Source organism: Rhineura floridana, chromosome 9 (assembly GCF_030035675.1).
Source record: "Rhineura floridana isolate rRhiFlo1 chromosome 9, rRhiFlo1.hap2, whole genome shotgun sequence".
NCBI classification, from domain to species: domain Eukaryota; kingdom Metazoa; phylum Chordata; class Lepidosauria; order Squamata; family Rhineuridae; genus Rhineura; species Rhineura floridana.
Window position 1 is genome coordinate 34,724,177 of NC_084488.1, and position 26,468 is coordinate 34,750,644.

General features: G+C 40.5%; 1 protein-coding gene across 3 annotated transcripts in view; it reads left to right on the forward strand.

The window, feature by feature from the left end:
- Positions 1-26,468, forward strand: part of TUSC3 (tumor suppressor candidate 3) — a 166,240-nt gene that overhangs the window by 24,300 nt on the left and 115,472 nt on the right. For all 3 annotated transcript variants that reach the window (XM_061583648.1, XM_061583649.1, XM_061583646.1), the window contains exon 2: positions 22,313-22,482. In XM_061583648.1, coding sequence (XP_061439632.1) covers positions 22,313-22,482 — 170 coding nt within the window. The remainder of the gene's footprint in view (positions 1-22,312; positions 22,483-26,468) is intronic.

The window sequence follows — 26,468 nt, forward strand, 5'->3', positions numbered from 1 at the left end:
TGTGGTGAACATCACTTTTCTTCCCCTTTCCTTGAGATGTAGCCTTTGCTGGGTAATGTTAGTCCTTTTGTTCATGGAAGGACTACTCAGGATCCAAACAATTCTAAATTGTAAAATTGGTCTGTAATCCAAAAGGGCACGTGTATGATGGGATTTTCCTCCCAGCAACTCTCTCCAGAGAACTCCTGAACTAACTTCTTAAATTTTCCTAAGAAGCATCAAGTGGGGTTGGAAAAAAAGCCTTTTACAGAAAAGCCCAGGGTATGTGGCACTTGTTCACTAGCAGCAGTTTCCTTTAAATATTTTGTGGATTCTATTGCAACAGCTAATGAGAGGAAACCTCTTTAAAGAACAACAACCCACAATACATTTTTACAAAAATATAAAAGTTGTTTGCTGGATCAGAAAATGATCCATCTAGTCTAACATTCTTGCCAAGAACTTACTAAAAAGAATTACATGGAATGGTCATTGGAATTCATTGACTCCTTATGATTGGCTGTAAAAATGCATTGTGTTTCCAAATGGTTCATTAATACGTTCCCAGAACATCCTGGTGATATCAATCTTTTGTTTAATGTCCAAAATAGTGTAATGGTGTAATGTCAGGGTGTCTGTCTCTTTCCCCCTCTCTCTGTGCTTTGCACGTGGACTTTGTTGCTAAATGTAGAAGTAGGCTCTTGTATCAGCTTGGAGTTGTAAGATATTTCTTCCTGTTCAGGTTTTATGTTTAAAAAATTAAAAAGCCCATTGTGTGTGAACAACTGCAAATATAAGAGATTTTGATGGTAGTACAACAAAAACGGTCAGACTGCATGTTGATAATGCCTGCAGATATTTAATATTCCCCAAGAACTGTTTCTAAATATTACTTAAAGCTTTATGACCTAGACTAATAATTTGGGTGCTGTCCAGTAACTGCAAAATACTAACTGGAAGAAAGAAGAAGCAATGTGATAAAGACACCTTAGACTGTTTGTAAAGAAATTTAGGATGCAATTAGGGCTGGATCTTTAATGGGTAGATTAATCTTCTAAAGATTTAGGTGATTAATTGGGGGAACAATTTTTATTAGTGAGGGCAAATTTTAATTGGTGAGGCTGTATTTAAGGTTCTTTTTGTTCTGGTGTGTTGCTGTAACAGGGAACAAAAGAAGTGAATGTTAAATCATGTCATTTACTTCTAATGATAGGTAGTTTTTGTTCATTGTATTGAATTATACTGCTACGAGAGTGGCTCTGTTCAATAACCAGCATGGCTAACAAACTGAAACTTAATCCAGACAAGACGGAAGTACTGCTGGTCAAGGGAAAAACTGCATCAGGGACGGGGTTGCAACCTGTTCTGGATGGGGTTGCACTCCCCTTGAAGGAGCAGGTCCGCAGTTTGGGAGTCCTCCTGGATCCTGCCCTGCTGCTTGAATATCAGGTGGCTGCGGTAGCCAGGAGTGCTTTTGGCTTCTCCCTCTCATCCCACATGGCTAAGAGGGAGACTTGGCTAGGTTTAGGGTTTTTTGTTTTGCTTGGTTTAGGTTTTGGATTCTAGGCTCAGCATTACATTTGAATTAGGGATCCTGGTTTAAAACAAACTCTGGTCACTTTCTCTGATCAATTTCAAAGGGTGGGTTAAGAAGCTGGTTTATTAAACTATCCAGAATTTGTTTTAAATGGGAATGCCTGGTTTCATCATAATAGTAAGCTGAGATTCCTTAAATGTGAAACTAAGCTTTGGCAAAGTCTTCCTCCCAGCCATGCAGAGGGAGATGGGGAAGCACACAAGTCCAATGCTTTACTTGGGCTCGCCCATGAAGAGCTAAACCATGGTTTAGCATTATGTGCAGTGCAATCCAGGCCATCGTGAGAAACCCCTGTTTCAAATCTCACTTGATACCAACCTACCTTATATCACTGTGGACAGGATTTTTGAGATAAGGTGTATGAAGCAGTTTTTAAATTTCTGAAATGTGCTGCATAAATACTTCTCGTTATTGAATAGATCCCTTAGTCCTCTGGATACTGTGCTGGCAAACCTAAAGCATTTGAGCTTGTGCTTTTTAAGTTTGTTGGTTCTCAGCTTTTATTTAGGGTTTGCCTTTCTGTCAAATCAAACCTACACCGAGAAAAAAAATTAAAAATGCTTTAAAAGAACATTTCACGCAATGTGCTTTCATGCAGAACTCATGCTTACTTTGCTATTGGAGAGTAAATTATAAGTTTGTTAGCTGAAACAGCAATTTGGCTTTTAAAGCAATTAAAGCTTTGTACTGTTGTTACTTAGACAGATCCCCCCCCTGAAATTAAATGAGAAATTTTCATATGCAGTATTGTCCTGGGAAACTATTTTTCTTAAGCTTCATGGCTTCATGGCTCCATTCTGTGGTGTTTGTTGATGCATTTTGTAGCTGTAATATGTAAATTCTGAAATTGCAATGTTGACAAAAGGACTTACAACTAAAATGTGAGTTCCTAACATGTAAGTGAAATTTGAAATTAAAACCCACCATTTTTACAAAGTCAGATCCATAGACTTCATTTTTTAAAGACCTTTTATAGTCATTTTGTTCCTGGGGGCTGATGATAAAAACAGGCTCATTAATTTAGTTGTCCCATTCACCACTTGCCTGTTCTCCTGGGATAAGAAGTAGTTGCTCTGGGATGAGCAGCTAAATGCAAAATAATAGCTTCCTTTATCCTGTGTTGCCTTGCCTGATTCTTTCTGCTGCATCTTTAGCACTATGCCTGGTGCCTAACACAGTTTTTCAAAACCAGGAGTGGCAGCCTGGCTGGCCTCAGGATCATGTTTCTCAGTGAGGAAATGCAACATATAGTTTTGTTTTCCTTTTCCACACCACACTCCTCATAGGTCCCTTCCAATTCTACTATTCTATGATTCTAAGCATAGGCACCCCATGCTTTGGAGTCTGCAAGGGTGGGGTGGTTTTTTTTTTTGGTGGAGGGAAAACTTGTTTCCAATTTAGCAATAGGCAAGTTCATGTGTGTAAGCCAGATAGATTTTCTTGAATTGTACCAACTGTGCTGTGGGATGGAATTTGTTTACTTTTAATTGTTTTTGAGATTTTTGTTATGCCTCTCCACACAAAGTACACAAGAAGAGCGCTGCTGAATCAGATGAGAGACTCATCGCCTTCAGGATCCTGTTTCCCATAGGGGCCAACCAAATGCCTATGGGAAGTCCGGAAGCCAGGTCATGACAGCAATAGCCCTCTCCTGCTCTTGTTTCCCAGAGGATGGTATTTGGAAGAAAGTTCCCTCGGATTCTGGAGGTAGCATATAGCCTTCATGACTTAGTAGCCATTGAGAGCCTTATCCTCCCTTGGATTTGGCTAATCTTTCAAATTCATCTAAGTTGAGGACCTCCACCACATTCTGTGGTCATGAATTCTGTAGTTTAACTTCCCAAGGCAGCTTACACTTTAAAAAATATATATATGGCAGCATTATTTTTTAAAAAGCCAAACAAAAAGCACAGCGTTGAGACAACAGTAAAACCCCAGAGCAGAATGAGTGCAGCAGCCAAGAGAAACAATTTAAAAACCAATACAAGAAAACAGCCCATTAAAAAAAGGTCTTCTCAGCTCCTTGAAAACTGAGCAGCGATGAGACTGGTGGCCTACTTTTGGCTGGACGTTCTGTTGTTTGGCACCACCACAGAAAAGACCCTGTTCCTTGTGCCCTCTGCTATATGTTACATGGTAGGGAAACTTAGAAGAAGGCTTTAGTAGACTATCTCAAGAATTGGGGAGACTCATATGGGTGGAGGTGGTTCTTAAGATATTCTTGTCCTAGGCTGTTTAGGGCCTTTGAAGGTCATTGCCTACTGGAATTTCTCCCCTCATCAAAAATATTCCTTGTACATAGGGAAGTAGGCATTAATATTTTTAAAGAAGAGTGAATACTCAGGATCTCTTATAATGGTTTATTCTGTTAAGATATCCTGAATGTGCCCCTTTTCCTTGGTAAATTTAAAATGCATTGGGAGACCACCAGGATCCTAATTAAAGGGGGAGAAGTGGCCAACCAAGGTAAACTAATCAACCCCTCCACACACACACACCATGGTACCTATTTCTCTTTCCTTTCCTCCTTGCCCAAACAGATACATCAGGTTCAATTTGCCAAGTATGTGACAACTATTCCTATTCATAAAGTGCTGTTCTTGCTATAATGTTCTTTTAAATCCATTTTAATGTTCTTAAGTGTATTTTATGTTTATTTATGTTTATTTCTGTATAGCAAATCATACTTCTATATGACCTGCCAGTTTAGTTTGTTCCCAGATTGCCCACTGTGTGTAGAAGCCTATATCGCTTGTATGGAGGTTCAAACGGCAGAGCCTGTTGTAAAGTCCAATCTGTCTCTTAAAAGTTGAACACTCATAGAATAAGTCTGGAGAGCAATTTGTTCAAATTCTACTTGGTTGGGTCTCTATGTTTAAAATGTATTCCATTTTGTTATCAACAAGCCATGCAGGGAGAAATATGCCACGTCAGTGTAAAATTCTATTGTGGATGTTTGCCTTGCGCAAGACAGATAATTCAATGCATAGAATTGTGTTTATTTTGAATGTAATTCTTTCTAAAAATAATTTTTGAATGAATAAATGATGCAGTGGTGATGATCAGAGACTACAAGTCAACCTTAGCTTTAAAAAACCCACATTTGTACACATGGAGACTTTCAACTTTTATGACAGCGAGATTGAGCAGTTACAAGTTAGGGGTTGCTGTAGATGCAGCTGCAGTCCTCATACTCTGTGTAAAACAGTTTTCTAGGGAATCTATTTTCATTTTCAGACAGATTGTAGCCTCTTCTCTTTTCCCCTTTGTCACAACATAAAAATAATGCAAAATCTGTCTTGCTGATTAGTGGGAATGGTAGATCCAGTGCTTTAATGCTGAAATTGACAATTGTGCCTTTAAAGTCTAATGTATTATACAATAAACATAACCACACCAGAGCACCTTCTTTTTCAGTGGTAACAAGCTGTTGGAAAGAAACACTTACTACTTAATTTACAAAGAAATTATACTAATAAAAATGTAGAGGGCAGATGTGATTTTTAAAATGCATAATTCTTGCTCTAAAGCTTGGCTTTTTAAAAAAAAATAATGGATGGAATGACAGCTGAATCATTCATTGTAATTGTTGCACCACAGTCTCTGTGGTATTATGGAAAATATATATGCAGAAACCAAAACTCTTGTCAGCAATTCTTCCAAATGCAGAGAAAAGTTAGGAGGTTCCCTAATGCTTTCTAATCTGTGTTAGTTTAATAGGCTCAAGGATTCTTGTAAAGCTTTTGGATCCCACCAAGATCAGAGTAATCACTGTCTTGAAGTACCTAACGTTTTACCTTGAGTTTGGAAGAGGGGATCACTGCAAAACTAGCTGAAGGGAAAACATCCTGGCAGGGTTTGCTTGTTTTATCCTCAGCCAGCCTCAGGATCTCCCCGCTGTGCATGGTGCCCTAAAAGGCTCTTGGGTGATGTTCACTTAACCTGCCACTTGACATATTCCTGGGGCTTGTTCATGGATGATGCCTTAACCATGATCTTTGCTTAATCCTCTATATATGGGTGCACCTGGTGGTGCATTCAATTTGGATTGAGCAAACATTTCCAGCTGAAATGTGTTGTCAAATATGGCGCATTCTGGTTTTTCAGAATACTAGCAACTTTTGGCACCTAGATGTCATGGTCATCTAACTTCTGGAAGCACAAGGGCCTTAACTCTATTTGCCACAAGTGGGAAGTTCTTGCTTGGTATGTGCAGCAGTTCCCAGCTACTAAACTAGTATAGTTGGTGCCTCGGCTGTTCATCACCAAAACAGCCAGTTGGAAACAGTCTTCCCCTCTAGCTTGGGGCTGGAGCAGTGGGTGAGGGTCTTCTTCCATTGTTGAATGAGTCTTCCAGTAGCTCAGAAAAAAACTGCAGGGAATATTTTCCTCAACTCTGTGTGTGAGAGAGAGGCTGCCCCCCCCTCATCATCTTCATCAAGGAACAATGAAACACTTGTCATGTCGAATCCTGTGTACAGGAGTGCTGGGTTTCTAGCTAATATAGGCAAAGCTAGGACATGGGTGAACAAGATGATGGAAACATGTATGAACCTCACCAGGGAAGTGCTATTATCCGCCTTGATTTTACTTTTGAGCATGATTTTCACAGAGATGGAGCATAACTCCTGGACAAAAAGAATGTTCCTTTCTTAAGGATTGAGGAAGGGCCTATTGGCTCGGCAATGGAGCTGGACAAGCTACTGGGTTGGCTTTCTTTATGCCTCAGGGAGAAGAATAGTCTTATTTTAAGACCATAAAAAGAGCTGAATCCAGCCTAAGGCCCACGTAGTCCAGCATCCTGTTCACACAGTGGCCAACCAGATATCAATGGGAAGTGCACAAGTGGGTCATGTGTGCAATAGCACTCTCCCCACTTATGAATGCCAGCAATTGGTATTCAGAAGTGTACTGCATTCGACACATGGTACATAGCCTCATGGCTCATAGCCATTGGTAGCCTTACCCTCCATGGATTTGTCTAAATCCCTTTCATAGCCATCCAAGTTGGTGGCAATCACTACATCTTTTATACAACTATTTTTACAGCATATAAACTGCCCTTCAGTCAAAAATGGATTTTAGGGCAGTATACAAAGAAACTGAAAATTACAAATACATCATAAAACAAACCACCAGTTAATTAAGAGGAAAATTAAGAGGGATAAAATCATCCAACCAGCCAGATACCATAAGCTATGCCGCAAATGCTTGGTTTGTTTTGGAATGGTTACATGACCAGTAAAGACAAACGATGTTCCCAATTCAAATACTTATGTATGTTTTTTTCTTCTGCCTTTCCCTCCGTCATATTCCTTGGCATTCTAATTGCAGAATAGGATGCTAAGTTGGTCATCATGAGTATTTGCTATAAGATGAATTGTCAAGTGCCAGCCTGGTGCTTTTTCAACATGCAACATTTTTCCTTAGTTTGAACATGCCTGTCTTCATGACATCAACCTGACATCTCTTTCTGCTTCTTCAGTCTATTGTTAAAAATGTGTAATTTTCCACACTCCCATTTCCTGTCTGGATCTAGAAATAGTTCCAAGTCTCCATCCTCCTCTCCCACTTTTAATTACCTTTCATAATTATCATTTGTGAATATCACTTCAGCAATGCCACCAAACAACGTGAGATCCAACAGTAAAAAATAATGATTATTATCTGATTCTATCGGAACTGGAATTCTAGAATGTTTTCCACTGCACTGGAAATGGGGGAGAAGAAGGGCAAGCAAAAATCAGATCAAACAAACCAAAATGGTTACTGACAATGGCCAGTACAGTGATGACATGTATGTGTAACCCACATGCATCAGATTTTTTTTTCTCCTGTAGGTCATTGAGTTTTCTTGTAGTCCTTTCCTCTTGCTTCTTTGCTTATAGAGATCTGGTGTGGGAAGAGGAGGCTCCCTTGTCCCAGCTCAAAACTCTAAAAATGAATATAATATCTCTGAATACCCCCAAGAATGGTATAGGGGCACATAAGCAGCTGCCAATCTCAGGATGGTAGACTGCTTGAGAACCACGTGTAATCTATAAGCTCTGAGATTTCTGAAGGAAGAGTGGACTGTATGATATATAATATATGAATGTGCTTTTCAAAAGTTCAACCTTTTTTAGTAAAAGGCATGGGTTATAGCTCAGCAGATATAGCACGTGCATAAGGTTGCACAATCAATTCTCAGCATCTTCAGTTAATAGGATCTCTGGTAGCTGGGTAGAAAAGACCTCTCTCTGAGACCATGAAGAAGAGCTGACACATTAGATGATAACTGGGCTAAGATGGACCACTGGTCTGGCTCTGGGTAAGGCCGCTTTATATGCCAGTGCATTCACTGATTGGAGGAGGAGGAATTTCTTAGTTAATGCCTGCATTGTTTGGCACTGTTGGACTGTCTAGTATCCTTGCATCCACATTTATGTGTTTATTAAATTTATATCCCGCCCTTCCAGGAGGATCCCAGGACGGCAAACAAAAACACTAAAAGTACTTTAAAAAATCTTAAAACAAAAGTCTTTAAAACATATTAAAACAAAACATCTTAAAAATGTATGAAGCAAAATATCTTAAAACCATCTTTTAAAAACAACTTTAAAAACATCTTAAAAAGCAATTCCAGCACAGACACAGACTGGGATAAGGTGTCTACTTAAACGGCTTGTTCATCTTAAGATGAAGGTCCCCAATAGACACCGAAAAGATAAGAGATGGTGCTTGTCTAATTTTTATGGGGAGGGAATTCCAAAGTGCCCCAACACTAAAGGTCCACTTCCTATGTTGTGCAGAACGGACCTCCTGATAAGATGGTATCTGCAGGAGGCTCTCACCTGCAAAGTGCAGTGATTGAATGGGTATATAAGGGGTAATATGATCTTTCAGATATCCTGATCCCAAGCTGCGTAGGGCTTTGTAGACCAAAATCTTAACTTTGAACTTGGCCTGGTAGCTAATGGGCAGCCAGTGCAATTCTTTCAGCAGTGGGATCACATGATGGCAATACCCTGCCCCGGTGAGCAGACTTGTCACCACATTTTGCACCAGCTGCAGCTTCTGGACCAACCTCAAGGGCAGCCCCACATAGAGTGCATTACAGTAGTCCAGGCTGAAGTTACCAGTGCATGGGTAGGATATCCCAGTCCAGAAATGGCCACAGTTGTCTTACCAGTCAAAGCTAGTAAAAGGCACTCCTACCCACGGAGGACACCTGGACCTCTAGCAACAAAGATGATTCCAGAAGTACACCCAGACTATGAACCTGCTCTTTCAGAGGGAGTACGGCCCCATCCACAGCAGATAATTGACCAGTTATCTGAACTTGGGAACCATCGACCCACAGCACCACCATCTTGCTAGGATTCAGACTCAGTTTATTAGCTCTCATCCAGCCCACTACCGAATCCAGGCACTGGTCTAGGGCTTGCACGGCCTCTCCCAATTCAAATGCTACAGTGAACTAGAGCTGGGTATCATCAGTGCACTGCTGACACCTTGCCCTAAATCTCCTGATGATTGCTCCCAAGGGCTTCATATAGATGTTAAACAGCATGGGGGACAAGATGATACCCTACGGCACCCCACAGCACAACTGCCAGGGGGGCAAAAGACAATCACCCAATGCTATTATTTGAAAACGACCCTAGAGATAGGATCGGAACCACTATAAAACAGTGTCACCAACACCTGTTCTGAGTCAGCTAAGAAGAATACCATGGTGAATGGTATCAAAAGCTGTGCAGAAAACAAGTAAGAATAAGACAGGGTCGTACTCCCTCTGTCTTTCTCTTGACAAAGATCATCCTTCAGGGCAACCAAGGTCAATTCAGTCCCATAAGGAGGCCTGACCCTAGATTGGAATGGGTCAGGATAACCTGTTTCATCCAAGAGAACTTGCAATTGCTGCACACCAACCCTCTCGATCACCTTCCCTAAAAAGGGAGTATTTGCCACAGTAGTTGTCACAAACCAACAGGTCCAGGGTGGGCTTTTTCAGGAGTGGTCAGATCATAGCCTCTTTCAGGGTGGCTGGGACCACTCCCTCCTCCAAAGACATGTTGACCACATCCTGGATCCACTTGATGATGTCCCCTTGGCAAGCTTCAATAAGCCAAGAAGGGTCAAGAGGACACGTTGCTTGCTGCATCGTTGCAAACACCTTGTGCATATCATTAGGCCGCATCAACTGAAAATGATCCTAAGAAATTGTGGCAGACATTGCACTGGATACCTCACTGGGGGCTACAGTAGATGAGGATGGAGCATCATGATTGTTACAGAGGCGTGTAATTTTACCCTCAAAGTGCCTTCAAACAATTCACAGTGGGCTTCTGAAGGGTCTAAAATTCTATATCCTGGAGCTGATGTTAACAGAACCCTGACAATATGAAAAAACCCTCTTCTGGATGGTTACTTGAGGATGCGATGGAAGCAGAGAAGTGGGTCGTCTTTGTTGCCCATGCAGCCACACAGTAGGTGCGGTTATGATATTTTACTTGTGTCTGATCAGCCTCACAGCAGGTTTTTCATCACTGTGCTCTAGCTATAGTCCAGCCTGTTTCGTTGTTCTTAGTTCACTAGTGTACCAAAGTGCAAACTGGACTCCATAATGCTGGAGAGGGCACTCGGGCACCTGTGTTAAGAGTCCGACACGTCTTGTTCTACAGCATAACAAGGGCTTCAACAGGGTCACCTGCTCTATCTACTGAAAACTCCCCCAGGGCTTTCAGGAATCCATTGAATTGAGGGTGGACCATCTTAATCTGTCCACTGCCCCTGCAGGGGAGGATCAGAGCCATAAGTCTAAACTTCACCAGGAAGTGATCTGACCATGACAATGGGGTGACATCCACCCCTCCCATCTCCACATCACCCTTTCCTCCACCTGGAGCAAAAACCAATCGAGGGTGTGCCCTGCCCTATGAGCCAGCCCGTTGACAACTTGAGACACTACCATGGTCATCATGGAGGCCGTGGAGGCAACCTCAGCATGGATATTGAAATCATTCATGATTATAGTTCTGGGTTCCTCCAATAACACAGCCAAGATGGCCTCTGCCAGCTCAGTCAGAGAAAGCTGACACCAGCAGCAAACCTAGTACACCAGCAGCAACCCTAGTTTACTGTCTTCTTAGCCCAACACCAGGTGCAGGTCCTCATAGCCAGCTCCAGGATAATTGGTTTTCTCGTGACAGAGATGGAAATGTTGTAGACCACAGCAACTCCCCCCCCCCGTCCCTGCAGCCTGTGCTGGTGTTGCACTGAGTATCCAGGTGGGCAAAGCTGGGTCAGGTCAACTTCTTCCAGCAGGTCTTGGTAATGCACACCAAATCGGCACCCTCATCCATGATCAAATCATGGATGAGTTGGGTCTTATTGTGCACCAATCTGGTGTTGGTACTGAGTTTCAGGGTCTGTTTTATTATAGCACACAGAATGTATTACGTGTACAATATTGATGAGATTACAGCAATCTATTTACATGTATGCATATAATGAAGGAGAAGTGATTCATTCTGAAGACAATATTCCTTGTCAAACTGTGTTAATGTCACACTGAGCCAATGGTTTGGAACTCCGGCAGTTAAGTGCTCTAATGCATTTTACATTAGCAGTAGTTATGGGAAATCATAATATCTTTATGCTCTGATTTGGTTAACTGTATCCATTTCTTATGCTATAATTTTTGTATGCATGTCTCATAAGTAATTTACAAAATAGACACTGCATCTTTACATAGAATAGGTTTGAATCTGGTTCCCTATGTGTAACCTTCTCATGACATTACAGAGGATTTTAATACTAGAAAACTGAATAATGATTCTAGATTTTTTTTCCAATTCTGCCCATTAGCTACCGGGCCAAGTTCAAGGTTGTGGTTTTAATGTACAAAGCCCTATACAGCTTGGGACCAGGATACCTAAAAGATCGTCTTGCCTCTTAAATACCCAGTTGATCACTGCGCTCTGCAGGTGAGAGCTACCTGCAGATACCATCTTATCAGGAGGTCCATTCCGCACAACATAGGTAGTGGACTTTTAGTGTTGTGGCACCTACCCTTTGGAATTCCCTCCCCTTAAATATTAAATAGGCAGCCTCTCTGTTATCTTTTCTGCACCTACTGAAGACCTTCCTTTTTCAACAAGCCTTTTAATTAGAGACCTTATCCCAATCTGCATCTGTGTTGGAATTGCTTTTTAAGATGTTTTTAAAACTGTTTTTTTAAAATATGTTTTGTTTTAATATGATTTCTAAATATATTTTGTTATACTATGTTTTTAAAGATGTTTTGTTTTAATATGTGTTAAAATCTTATGTTTTAAAGATGTTTTAGAGTGTTTTTAGTGTTTTTGTTTGCTGCTCTGGGCTCCTTCCGAGAGGAAGGGCAGGATATACATTTAATAAACAAATAAATAAATATTTTTCTTTCTGAATCATGATGTCATTCTCTCTCTGAAATTACTTTGTCTTGCTTTGCTTTATGAACTGGTACATTGACTTCCAAGTCTTTGCAATGCAGTGTTGCTGGCCAAATAGAATTTATCTTGTTACACAACTTACTATGTTTTCTCAAATAATGTCTGTTTTCATAGTTTGAAAATATTAAATTTAACTATTTAGTTTATCTTTCACTTTCATATTTTCCTTATGTGTGAACTTGCAGCTTTCTCCAGAAGCATAACATGATACTACCCATAAAATATGTTGTCTCTGTTGTTTTTAATTACAGAAAGGCATGAAGGGACACGATTACATGAAAATTATTATTTCTGCTGAGGACTGGATGGGTAGATAAATATAATAAACTAGCTAAATACAACTTTATGTAATAAAATATAATAGATATAAAATTGTACACTTCCAGGTTTCAAATTGCAGAAAGTGGAATCATTTTCTTTTAAAGGGCATATATAAAAGGTGAATTTTAGAGATGAGCATGCAGCTTTCTGCCCCCTCCAACACTTTTGCACCCCTTCAGCATTAAAGTCAAACATTTGGAAAGTCTTGAGAAGACTCCTCAAGGGTTTGAATATGAAATCAAAGGATGCCAACTGGCTGCTACCTTATTCCCCTCCCAAGGACACCCCCCAAATCTCTACCTTTGTCTTGGAGGAAGGGTGTGGGGTATCAGCCAACCAAGGGCTCTGTGTGTGCACGTGCGTGCGTACGCGTGTGCAGGGAGTCTCTGCCTGTCTCAGTTGCTTCTGTTTTGTGAGTTATGCTTTTTTTTTTATGAAGAGCGTTAGACAATCAGAGCAGGACACCTAGTCCAGTACTCCATTTCTTTCTTAATGTCTCTGGAAAGCTCTCTAGCAGTGTATGAAAGTGATAGCTAATTCCTGTGGTTGTTGTCTCTGGCATGTAGTATTCAGAGAGAGCTTCCCTCCCAGTTATACTCCTACCAAAACCATAAATTTGTTGGTTCTTTTTTTTGTATCATGGCCCCCTATTTCTGTGGCTAAGACATTGCATCATGTTGCCCTTTCTATTCTTTGGGCATTGAACACACCACCATACTCTTGCTGCATTAATATTACTCTGGACTGAACAGTACGTACTCTCCATTTCCTTCATTGGCTAATGCACATCCATAGTAAAACTCTTAATGGGTCATGCAACCAAATCTTGGATTAAACCAAATCTTGTTCATGGAGCAGGTTGCGAAGGTTGGTGGCCAATAAAAGAAAAGAAAACATTTTTGAGTAGGTTGTGGTTAGTTACTTACTGAAGCAATGTGAGGAAACTGTTTTTGAGAACAGTTGATAAAAATCATGAACATAAAGAACTTAAAAATGCTGTCTTTCATTTCTTGGGGCAGAAAGTCTATACAGGTTGGTTTTGTAAATGCTTTTACACCTAAATTCACTCCTGTTAATAACCAGCTCATTTGCAGCCAGGATTCTAGCCAAAATGGGATCGCTAATAGACAAGAGGGAAATAAATTGGCATGGTTGGGAGATCCCCAAAGGTTGCAGAACTACATTAAAAAACAAAAATAGCGGAATGAGAACTGAGCATCAACAAGACAATAGCCCAGTAAGGACTGAGCATGCTCAGTAGCACGGAATGAAGAGTAATAACAGGGAAAGAAAAATGTAATTGGAAGTGGGAGGGGAGAGTAGGGAATAATTACCTCGAACCCTATTAAGGAGCATTTCTTTTAGGAAAGAGGATATACTACTGCCACATTTTGTTGCTAGTCCCACTTGTGTGTTATTAATGTGTGACTTCCTTAATGACCATTCTCAGCCTATTATTCTTAGCAAGTTGTTTGCCTCTTTTGAGGGTGGGGAGGGGGAGGTTGGGATTGCTTCAGAAATCTTTCCAGTGAGCTCAGATCACATATATTGATTCTTCTTTCTCTACAGACTGTGCTGCCTAGTGGATTAATGGAAAAGTGTGACGAGTGCACACTCTCCTTTCCCCTTGCCTTTAATGTATCTGCTGAAAAAATAGAGCAGGTACACGGCTGATATAATAAGATTGTTTTATTATGTTCACAATATTGACTAGTTGTTTTTGCTTGCTGTTATATTTGTTACTGTTTTATTATTTTTGTTATTAGGAAATTGTTTTTGCAATTGTTTCTGAGATGTATTTCTGTTCACCTTGTTGTAAGCTGCCTTGAGCACAATGCTTGATGGAAAGATGGCATACAAATAAAATGATGAATGAATGAATGAATATCATAGTTCTTACCTTTCATATTTTTAATATATATAAAATGCATGGGGTAAAATTAGGGAACTATTAAGCACTTAATGTGATGGAATTTTATTCAGGTTTTTTTTTTAACACTCAGATGTGGGGGGATGCATATCTAAGTGTTAGACAGGATCCAAAGAACTATTTTAGGTGTGCCAACAAGTAAAGACGTTGAGCATACCAAGTTTGTTTTTTGACTTCTTACACAACAGACCCCAGCGCTCCATATCACAGACTATTTTTTAACTATTCCTCCCCCCCCCAAGTTTCAGAAGAGATTTGCCAGGAAGTATAGAGGGTTGCTGTTGAAGAAACACAGGTCTAAAGCCTGTTTGTTTTTGTAGTTCTTCTTGATTTAGGTCACTTTATGCAAGTATGTCTCGCAGTGACTGAAATTGGGTTGAATTCAGATTTCAAGAGCACAGCCATGTCTCTCATAGTAGTTGTATGGTTCAATAGTTAAGCATTTTTTATACAGTTTTTTTTAGCCTTCAAAGCACTTTAAAATATATTTAACGCACATGACTTCTTTGAAAGAATCCTGGGAACTTAGTTTTCCCTCCTCACAGAACTACAATTGCCACCTCCCTTTAGAAACTACAGTTCCCAGAATTCTTTCAGAAAAGTCATGTGCTTTAAACGTGCTTTAAACGCTTAGTGCGTACACAGTCTCAGTAGTAACAATATTTCAAAAATCAAGATGCTTTAGTTGGAGCATTTGGTGTTACAAGAGACTGACAGAGCAAATGATTTGCATGCAGAAAATCTTGTGTCCAATCCTCAACATCTTTATTTAAAAACAGTCCCAGGTAGTAAGGTTGGGAAACGTTTCTGAGACCTTGGAGAACTGCTGCTAGTCACAGTGAGCAGTACTACGCTAGTTGGACCCATCGCAATTGGGCCAAAGCCAGTTAAACTGACAAAAGAAATGTGTATGCAATACAGATGACAATGGTTCTATCATATCATATCAGCTCTCAGTCTTTGGAGCGTAAGCATTTCAAATGGTCTGGCACTAATAACTTTGCAGAACCAGAAAATAAATTCTAAGATGGATTGCACTAGCTCAAGTGCTGGCATGATAATGCAAGCAAGATTGTGCTAGTATTGCATGGATATAACTTGAGCATTGTAAGCAGGTATGTCTGCAGACAGGGCTGGTTCTAAGAGGCGGCCAGGTGGGGCACTGGCCCGAGGGCCCCTGAAGCTACAGGGGCCCCTGAAGGGCCCCTCCACTCACCTTCCATGATCCGCAGCAGCAGCCACAGATCGCAAGGCAGGAGCTTCTGCCTGTCCGCCATTCCCTTGCGTCACCTACCTGTCTCTTGCCTTTTAGCATTGCCCTTAATGTAGATGGCGGCCAAGGTTTCCCTAAGGTGCTGAAGCCCCTGCCGCCATCTTGGTTGATGGCAGATATGTGCGTGCCATCACCCAAGATGGCGGCAGAGGCTTCATCTCCTTAGGGAAACCGTGGCCGCCATCTTGGTTAATGGCAATGCTAAAAGACAGACAACAGGTGGGGGGGGGCTCACACGTGTACACGCACGCACACACACACAAACACCAGGGCCCGGGGAAAGCTGATGCCCAAGGGCCCCAGCATGCCTGGGGCCATCCCTGTCTGCAAAAGCTTTGAGGACAAAACTCTGCTACTGTTCTTTCAGCAACTTGCGGCCAGTGATCAATCTAGAACTGTCTGTAAATACTGGCTTAGTCACTCTTCAGATAACTTTGTGTGTGTGTGAAGTTTTGGTAAGTAGCCATCTGGCTGAAGAGCCTACTTTGACAACATATTTTATGGTATACTTAAATGCTTGGATTCCATAGTTTATTGATAGTCTAAAACCATATGTTTGAATGCTTTTTGACGACATTAATATATTGACGACAATTCATAACATACCTTTTCACCTTGTGCTGGTAACTGTATGGTTATTATTTTTTTATGGTTGCTGCAGAACTACAACATATCACGGGCATATTATGAGGAAACAGCATTTTTTCTACAAAACCAATGAGGTGCTATCTGGATAACGTCACCTTCAGTGCCACAAAATTGAAAATCAGTTGCCCCAGGCTGTCATTGTTGCATGTTGCATTTATCATAGGAAGGCATATGGGCCTGGCATATTCATAGATATTTATCTCCTGTGCAGCCTGTTGCTAGATTTTCTAGGTCCATCATTTACTTAACTTTTTTTAAAAGCAATATGTATTATGCCTGGAATAATTTTCAGATCCTCATGTGATTAGCTTTATTTTTGGTGACTCTCCATTGAAACAGTTCTCTGTGAATATTAGAGCAAATGATTTACTCCCAGTCATTCTGTTTTTGGGGAACTGAAACAGCATTCCACTAGCCCTTCTGACTAGCTGAAAGATTTGAAGGGGAAATGTTGTACATAAGTGAACATAGATTTGCAAAGTGGATACAACTATGCATATGTAGGTTACACAGCTGTGGCATGGCCAAGAGTGACAGGCTGCAGGATTGCCGCTGGTGGTCAGAGCACTGAAGGGTACACTCAAGATGACAGTAAAGTAGAGCATTTTGGTAACACCAGGGAAATAGCACTTAGCTTGGGTTTGGTTTCCTTTGGAAGAAGTTCACTGAGAGCTTATGGAATTCTATGTAATATTTCAGTTAATATATAAATGTACAGGTTGAGCATAGGTAGAGACACATAGGTAGAGACTCCAGCAGACTGCCAGACAGAGCTTGGAAAAGTTACTTTTTTTGAACTACAACTCCCATCAGCCCCAGCCAGCATGGCCACTGGATTGGGCTGATGGGCGTTGTAGTTCAAAAAAGTAACTTTTCCAAGCTCTGCTGCCAGAGCAACAGCTCCACATAAGATCTCCTGAGAGAGGCAGCTCCCCACCACCACCAAAAAAGATGCTTTTCCAGAGCTTGCTGAGCACAGAACTTGGCTCTTTGTGTTATTTTTGCTGTCTGTCTCCCCAAAAATGCTTCTGTTGTTTCCCATTCACAATTAGCTTTCCTACTCTCTCTGGCTGCAGTGGGAAATAAGGATATGTCATCTTTCCTAACCATCTCCTAGCCATCTTGGATCATTTACTTACTGTATTTACCTGTTGTTTTCCTAACAAAATGTGTATCTGGTCACTTTGCCAGAGACTATTAAGTCTCCAAGCAGTACTCTTGGCTGTATTAAACCTTTCTAGTCCAAATCTCTATAATCTTACAACAGTATTTTACCATAGGAATACATTTACTAAGGTAGAAAAATGGTACCCCAGACTCATAAAATACTGAAACAAATATGTTTTTCTATCCCAAGTTGAGTTTCAGTATATACTGGGGTGGAAAAATGTCCCTTATCTGAAACAATGATGTAGGGCCAGATGAGGTCTGCTTCACTGGATCAGTTTTGTTTGCAAACAACACAGGACAGTGACAAAAATTAGTCTACTTCTTGCAATTTATTTTTTTTTGTCTGACCAAGGCTGCTCTTAATTTTAAAAAAGAAAACTGTATGGGCACATAGCCTGCATCACTGGATCAGTTGTTGTTGGAAATGTTTTACTCAAACACGTTACATTATGTGGGACCCTCCCCCCCCAAAAAGGCACCATACATGTAAAATTCAGATGGATTTCTTGTGGTACATTTGTCCCAGCTAGTTTTTGTGTACAGAAAGAAAACTAAAGCTGAAATTGGGAGACATTGTTTACTGAGTTCTAGTTTTGGAAAAATGGCGGGGTATAAATAAAGACAATAATAATAATAATAATACTGTTTGCATGTGACAGTGTCCTAGGAGAGGCTACACTGGAGGTCTCCTATGTATATTTTGAAAGTGCACTGGGAATTTCTCAAAGATCTGGGTTAGAAAAATAAAAGAAGCAATTTTTGTTGTTATCTAAGGTTGCCTCCCCCCCCCCTTTTTTTTGCGTTTAGTAAGTTATTCCTCCATTGGAGCATTGGAGCATCTTGTAACAATTTAGATGATAGGCTCATTGGGGCTAGAGAGGTTTGTTTTTTAAAAAAGAAATCTTGTCCTTTCTTTTCTGTTCGGTAACTCAAGTACTTTTTCCTCATTGTTTATGCAATACTCTTTGAGGTAAAAAAGCAAATATTTGTAAAAATGTATGACGAGCCCTGTACTCCTTTTATTACCCCTTTTTGTGCTTGTATTTCTTCTGCCAGATCTTCTGTTCCTTTCTGTTCTTCTTTGGACAAGACTTCCATTTTCTGAAGAATGCCTTGTACCCTCTAGTCGTTGTTTTGACTCTGCTTGTTAACCAGGCTGGCATCTTCTTGGCCTTGATGGTACTTTACCTGATCTTCAGTATACATTCAAGCTGAGTTTCTATTATTATGGTTTTAAATCATCCCTCATTGTCCTTCAGAGATTTGACCCTTGTGACTTTCTCTTTCAGCTTCCCTTTTACCAATTCCATCATTTTTGAGAAGTTTCCTCTTTTGAAGTCCAATGTGACTCTCTTGGATCACTAGCTACCAGGGTTTCTAGACAGTGTGCGACATTTGTAGGCTTTGCACCAATCAGGCAAGTCACCATGCATTCTGCACACCCATCATAAACCCATCTACTTGTGTCCCTCATGGACAAATCACCCACTACAAGGAGCTCCTCTCCCCTGGTCTGTTTGTCCCCCAAGGGAGGGGTTCCTTCTAAAGCATCCTTACCCTCTTCCTCAGAAAGATGTCCTCCCTCCCTGAGCCTCTCACTCTATGGCAGCAGAGGAATGGACACCCCTAGTAGTGGGATACCCCTGTTATATCTCTCCAGGCCTCGTTCACCAAAATCTATGACTCTCTTAGCTTCTCCAGGTCAGCTACCTTGGTCTCAAGGGAAGAAACTTCTTTCTCGAGGGCCGAGAGCTCGTTGCACTGAGCACACAGCCACAACTTCTGTCTGGCAGGCAGATAGTCATACATGTGACATTCTGTACAATACACTGCATAGCTCCCACACCCCTGCTGGCATTATAGCTTCATGCTTGTTTTGGTTGGTTTTGTTGACTTTTTCTGCTTTGGAGCTTGGGATTTGTTAGACAAAAAAAGGGTGAGGGTGAGTAGTCTGCACTGGCCCCCATGCCCTGCTGCCAAACTTGCACAGCTACCTAACTTGCTTATGACTCTGATACTTTTTCACCGGAGCAGAAATGTTTCCTTAGCGGAGCTTCCTTCTCGCACGTAGAACAGACTGTCTCCCTAGGTAAGTGTTTAGAGTGCTCTGTCTAGCTGTAGTACTTTATATTCAAAAGAAGACAGCTGCCAGAAACAGCATAGTACTTGAACTGTCTATATGTGCATTGTCTCCCAAACTTACAACATGGAGACAGAACGTGTGCAGTCGCTATATTACATTACATTACAGCAGCTTTCTTGGTTTCCTATAGAGTGGGACTGGGAATGTGGACACCACTGGGAGGCAAAAAGTGGAGGCATTTTTGATGGGAGTCAGCACTTGGACAAGACAGTGCTGTAACTTTGAGCACATCTCAGCGGAGAGGGAAAGAGAGCTTCCCCTTTTCTGCACTTGTCCCTGGTTCACAAGTATCATCCACTGGGAGAGAGAGGAGCCTTGTCTGCTTAACAGAGGGCACAACTGCCCTCCTTTCCTCTTGGGGGCTTGGTGGGAGAGTGGCATTTCAGCTGAACTACTGAAGTGAAGCAAAAGGAGACTGATGAAATGATTGAGGCAGGGGGCTTACAATTGTGGCAGACTGTTAAATGTTTTCCCATTTTTAAAGAAAGTTTTGAAGTTTGGCTGATAGCTTTGGGGCTCTGCTCGCTGCTGTGGTCATTCCGGGAAGAAAGAATGGTGGTAGTGCATCTAAAAGGTGTTTAAAAATAAAACAAGAAGGAAGAGAAAGGGGAGACTCCCTGATACAATTGTAAACTTCCCTCCTCCTGAAATGGCTACCTTCAAATTGCCACCTGTGAGTGGCAGAGGTCAATTGGTCCTTGCTCTGGATGACTGAATGAGTGGGTAATGTGCCTTGCGTATTACTGTCAAATTTATCTTCTGCCTTCAGAAAATCTGTTGCTCTCAACCTCTTACTAAACCTTATGAATATAAGTTATAAGAAAAAGTATGATGGTGATGCTATGACTGTACATGGCTACTGCTGAAATTAGAATAGTTCCTTCTAATAGTGGCTGAGTGCCTATCAGTCTGGAAATAAGGTAGCACATTCTCTATACTTGGGGGGGGGCATTCTAGGTATCCAGAAGTTCACAAGCTTGTGCATTAAAAGAAAATGTCATTAACATTTTAAAAAAACAAACCCAAAACTGAATGAAAGGTACCTGTGAACTTGCAGACTTTTAGTGGCATTTTAGCATACAGGAGGAAAGGGTCTAAGCAGACTGTAAGTCTATCAGTCAAATCCATGACTGAGAACCATATGTGAGGTAGGTAGAAAGTGGATGTCATTCAATGAAACAGTTGAATGGAGGGAGGTGCCCAGAATGACAAAAGCTTTTTTGTCATTGTGGGCACCTCCCTCCATTCAACTGAGAACCATATGTGACACAAAGGGTTAATATATCAGTTGAAAACACACAAACAGGAAAATGGAAATGGCAATTAATCAGCTCACACCGCTGCAAACTTCTAAAGTATCCTGGAAGCAGAGAATTAGAGTTAGGGGATGACCTTATCTCCAGAACTGCGGTCTCTCTCCCCAGCCCCTGCCCCCGGCCACTGTATAGGTATAAGATATTCAGGTTTAGTTCAATAGCCTTGTAGTGCAGGAGCCTAAGGCCTGCAGTAGGTGGTTGTGGTGGGAAGATGCCCTTAATACTTTCTCTGCTCTTGGAACTCTTCCCCATTCCCAACACACAAGAGGTCTAAACTATTGCTATAAGACTTATTTTCTGAGCTGTCTGAAGTGATGAACAGGAGCATGCCAGATCTGGAGATAAGCTATAGCCTTGTTGCAGATCCCACTTGTAGACTCTAGTTTTGAGAAGTGGTAACAGACATAATGCTTCTCTCCAGCAGTTTTAATTAATCTTGGACAGTTGTGGGGATGAGTCCCTTAATTCCTATGAAGTAGACTGAAGTTTGTGGAAACAACAAGAATGCTTTTTTAAAAAATTGCTATGTTAGATTACATGAAAATAATTTTGAAGGGTCATTATTCACATTTGTACGTCTCTGCAGTGTGACATTTTAGATATGCAATTTTGTGTTTTTAATTTGACAGCTGGCAACAATGAGTTGCGGTCCAGTTCCCAAGCTTGCCTCTTGCCTGGGTTGCTGGCCTGGAGGCCAATGAAGGGTTCCAGAGGCTGAGCAGATAAAAAAGTAGGGGAAAGTAGTTGAGTAGATGTCTGCTTCCAAGTGACCAGTTATACGCATTGAAGAGCTAGGCCAGATTTGCCAGCTTTACAGGCCCATGGGATCCTATTAGTTCTTTGGGTCCCCTTCTTCCTCCTCGAATGTAATCATCATATCAGTGCCCATCCATCTGCAGTAGTGGCACTGCAGAACAGTTAAAATTAGGCCAGCCGTTCCTGCTGCTGGCAATCTAAGGAGTTGGTGCAGGGAGTAAGTTGCCTTGGCCCTGCTGCCAGAGCCCCAGTGTTTGCATGTTCCAAAATTGGCCCAGTATGTATATGCATAGTTTCTGTTGCATATCAAGCAGCCCTTAAGATACATCCACCTATGCGTTGTGATTGCCGGCTGTTTGTCAGTCAGGCATGTATGTTCCTGTTCAGATGGTAGCCTTTTAATGCACATTCTCATGAATGGAAGCCTCTGTAAGCCTGCAGGCGTTACTTGCTCAGAAAACCTTTATAGGCATACACTGCTAGAATGTGTCCTTTGGATCCACCCTTGTCCTGGCCTTTCCACAAAGAGAGATTTCAGCAGCATGTAAGATCTATAAGATCAGTAAGATCTATAAGATGAAGGAAGCTTCTATTAACTCGATAGCCCATTAAATGGAAACCGTCTGAACTGGGACTATATCCTGGAACATTGCATGTTTTCAAAATGCAGCACCAACCATTCTGCTTGTACTTAATTTCAGAACCTTTTAGCTGAGAAGGTGGAACAACTTATGGAATGGAGTTCAAGGCGCTCAGTCATCCGCATGAATGGAGACAAATTCAGAAGATTTGTGAAGGCTCCACCTCGCAACTATTCAGTGATTGTAATGTTTACAGCCCTCCAGCCACAGAGGCAATGCTCCGTCTGCAGGTAGATTTCCTCCCCTTGGAAACAGATCTTTTTTGCCTTCTTTTCTTTTGATCCTTTGCCTTCAGTAAATATTTTCTCTAAAAGGCTTCTTTCTCAACTACATAATCAATTCATCAAGTTTGTGTTTATCAATGGGATAAAAGTTAATTGTTCATTTATTAATTTCTGCATTCAAAGGATATTATGCTTCATTTACCTATTGCAACAGTTGGGTGCTGTTTAATCACAGGCTTTTCATGTTACATTTTATTTTTTTAAAAAGATACTCAGTATTTTACAAGTTGACTGACTCGTTTCTGCTGAGGTCTTTGACACAACTTACACCAACTTTCAGGGTTTTTCATAACACTTTACAGCCAATTTTCTATTGCTTGCACTCCTCAGTCATTGCTCTGGAAAACATTGTTCATGTCTATTTAAAGAGATGCTCCTTAAAAGTTCAGTAATTGAATTTGCAGTAGTGTAGATTAGATCTTGTTGTTTTATAAGTGGATTACTATCCCATGCAAATAACCTATGTCAATTAAGTAATCTACATACCTGGGTATGTAAAGCTTTGTTTTTCATGTTAGAAACAGTTCAGTGAGTGTACACTTGTATGCCTTGTATACTTTTTGTTTTTACATGAGGGTCACCTACATCTATTGTCTTTTAACTGCATGTATTGTTTGTGCATGAATGTGGAACCCAGATTCCTTATAACATGTACGAGATTTTGACTCTTGTGTATTTGAGGGATGCCACACTTACACCTAATGTACAAGCATGTATGCACTTTTCTTAACATATCTAGCAGCTTTTAAGACATCCACTGATAAATCATAGTAGTTGGGACATTTGTCCAAAAGTCAGTTGTATGTGGCTTTTCCATGAAGTTAGGAATTTACTTTATAGAACTTGTTGCTGCTGGATTTACATTCAGCTCCTTTTTTCAGCAGATGAACTCTGAACAGGCCACTGTAGTATGATAGAATTGGCCGGGCAATCGGAATGTGGCTTATTGTTGCTGAGAAACTGTTTTATCCTCAGTAGGCTGAAGTTCAGGAACAATTGGAATGGCTTTAAATTGTTGCAGTTCTGATTATTATGCAAAATAGCCAGTAACACATTCCCTTATGTTGGTCTGTGCATAAATCTTTTGTTACTAGGATTTAATGCTGTATAAATATTGTCATTTAATAAGAGGATACCATTTACTGTGGTGAAAAAAAGGGGGCTTAAGGTCCATCCGTATGTATGCTGTATGCTGTGGCATAGACCCTGAGTATGTTCCATTAATTTCAGTGAAATTAATTTCCAAGTAAATATTAGAACCTCACACTTAGTCATTTTTGCAGAATGCAGCTGGACATCTAAAATAAGAAACAATTAGCTCATTGCTTCTAGTTCAAAATGCTTAAAACAAATGTGAAATTAAGATCTAGCTTTGCTGTAGGGTACAATGTGAATTAAATGAGGCTGCTGCTGCTGCACCTGAAAATATTAAAGGAAAACTGAAGTTACTCCAATCACCGAATAATTAAAAGGCAGGATTTGTAAGTATATACAGAACAGGAATACCGAGTGCTGTTTTCAGTGTGTTCTGGGGATCTTGCTATGAGCAACGTAATGTGTCACCCACATAAAATACTATTCTATCTCCTTCTCTTGGACAGGAAGAAGTTTTCAAAGTAACTGCACACCAAATATCAATGTGGTATTTCTCATCTGAACTTTTTGTTTTAGAATTTGTACTTTCTTTTTAGAATTTGTACTTTTTAATACTTAAAGGATTAACAAATCCTTTTTCTAAAAAGCATGTTATACTTGCTTCCTGCATTGAACTGCTCTAAAACAATCTTGTCTGAACAATGAGTAGAAAATTTCTATAGGATTTTTTTTGGTCGTTCATCCTTGGGCTTTTATGTACTTAAGATACTGAAGGAACATTAAGTTGTGAAAAGTTTCTTTTTTTAAAAAAAATAGAAAGTATTGTTTATCTCCCTTTCAATATTGATTAGAGTATCTCTGCCAGGAAGACACATGATGTATCTTGGGGTGAAATACTCAACAATGTTGTTGTATTTAAAGAAAGGGACGTGATGTGCAGCTCATTTAAAGAAACTGAGACATGTGATTGTACAAGTGGGCATTTAGAACAGTGTATTCAAAGATTCTCATTTTGATTTCCCCCCTCCCCTCTGAGAGTTCCTACACTATTATTGTTTTTAATTGCTGTAAACCGCCCAGAGAGCTTCAGCTATGGGGCGGTATATAAATAAATAAATAAATAAATAAAGTCTTCTTCATGTGTTCAAAATAATGTGTGTGGGCATAAAATGTACAGGTGGAGCAGGTATGCATCCTGCTTCCACCCTCAATGTCCCTGCATGTGTCAGGTGCACCTGCTCCACACCTTCCCCACTTATTAGTTTCTACGCACTTTCAGCTGAGTGTGATTGGAAGCCTCCTTCCAATTGGGAGCCCTGAGAGCACATCGTTAGAAGTCTCTTCCAGATCAATATGGGTGGGGGGTGAGAACAATGGGAGTGAGACAGGTGCTTGCACGACCTTCCTCATCTCCCTACATGCTTTATGCCCATACATATTCTTTTGAATGCATGGATAGAGCTGGTGTGGCACCTGAATGGCTGGAGGACCAGGGCTTCAATACTTGCCATTGATCCTGGCTCCTTTTGGGACTATTTATTTATTTATTATTTATTACATTTATATCCCACTCTTCCTCCTTGTAGATTACCACAAGGAGAATAAGTTATGCAAAATAAATAGGCCTGTGCAATTTGCTGAACTTACTCCAGTCAGAGATCTCCGTTTTTGCTCTTCTTTGTCTCTTTTTCTTTTTAGTACAGATCCATTCATGGCTGACCACAAAATTCTGTAGGATACCATTTAATAATATTTTTTTCTGTACTTGTCAAAAAGTCAGGAAGTTGGTCTTCAGGTCATGAGTCTGCTCACCATGCCTCAGACATCTGCATTAATGGAGGAAGTCAGAGCATTGGTTAGGCCTGTCTCTTATCATTATGTTTCAGTTAATCATTTGGGAACTAATGAATAACTCCATGAAAATTACTTTTTCTATTCTGTAAGGAAATTAAGGGACATTATCAGTTTTGCTCAGCAAACGTACCTACCTCCTCTGGCAAAAATTTTGCTGTCCAAATTACAACTACAACCTTGTGAAAGTTTGATTGTGTGAAAGTTTGAACATCACAAAACGTCTGTGTGAGATCTCTCTAAAGTAGTCACATTGAAAAGGAGTCTAATGTTTGTTGTTGTTATGTGCCTTCAAGTCGATTACGACTTATGGCAACCCTATGAATCAGAGACCTCCAAGAGCATCTGACGTGAACCACCCTGTTCAGATCTTGTAAGTTCAGGTCTGTGGCTTCCTTTATGGAATCAATCCATCTCTTGTTTGGCCTTCCTCTTTTTCTACTCCCTTCTGTTTTTCCCAGCATTATTGTCTTTTCTAGTGAATCATGTCTTCTCATTATGTGTCCAAAGTATGATAACCTCAGTTTCATCATTTTAACTTCTAGTGATAGTTCTGGTTTAATTTGTTCTAACACCCAATTATTTGTCTTTTTCACATGGTATGTGCAAAGCTCTCCTCCAACACCACATTTCAAATGAGTTGATTTTTCTCTTATCGCTTTTTTCACTGTCTAACTTTCACATCCATACATAGAGATCGGGAATACCATGATTTGAATGATCCTGCCTTTAGTGTTCAGTGATACATCTTTGTGGACCTTTTCTAGTTCTCTCATAGCTGCCCTCCCCAATCCTAGTCTTCTTCTGACTTTTGACTGTTGTCTCCATTTGGTTAACGACAGTGCCAAGGTATTGATAATCCTTGACAAGTTCAATGTCCTCATTGTCAACTTTAAAGTTACATAAATTTTCTGTTGTCATTACTTTAGTCTTCTTGATGTTCAGCTGTCGTCCTGCTATTGTGCTTTCCTCTTTAACTTCATCAG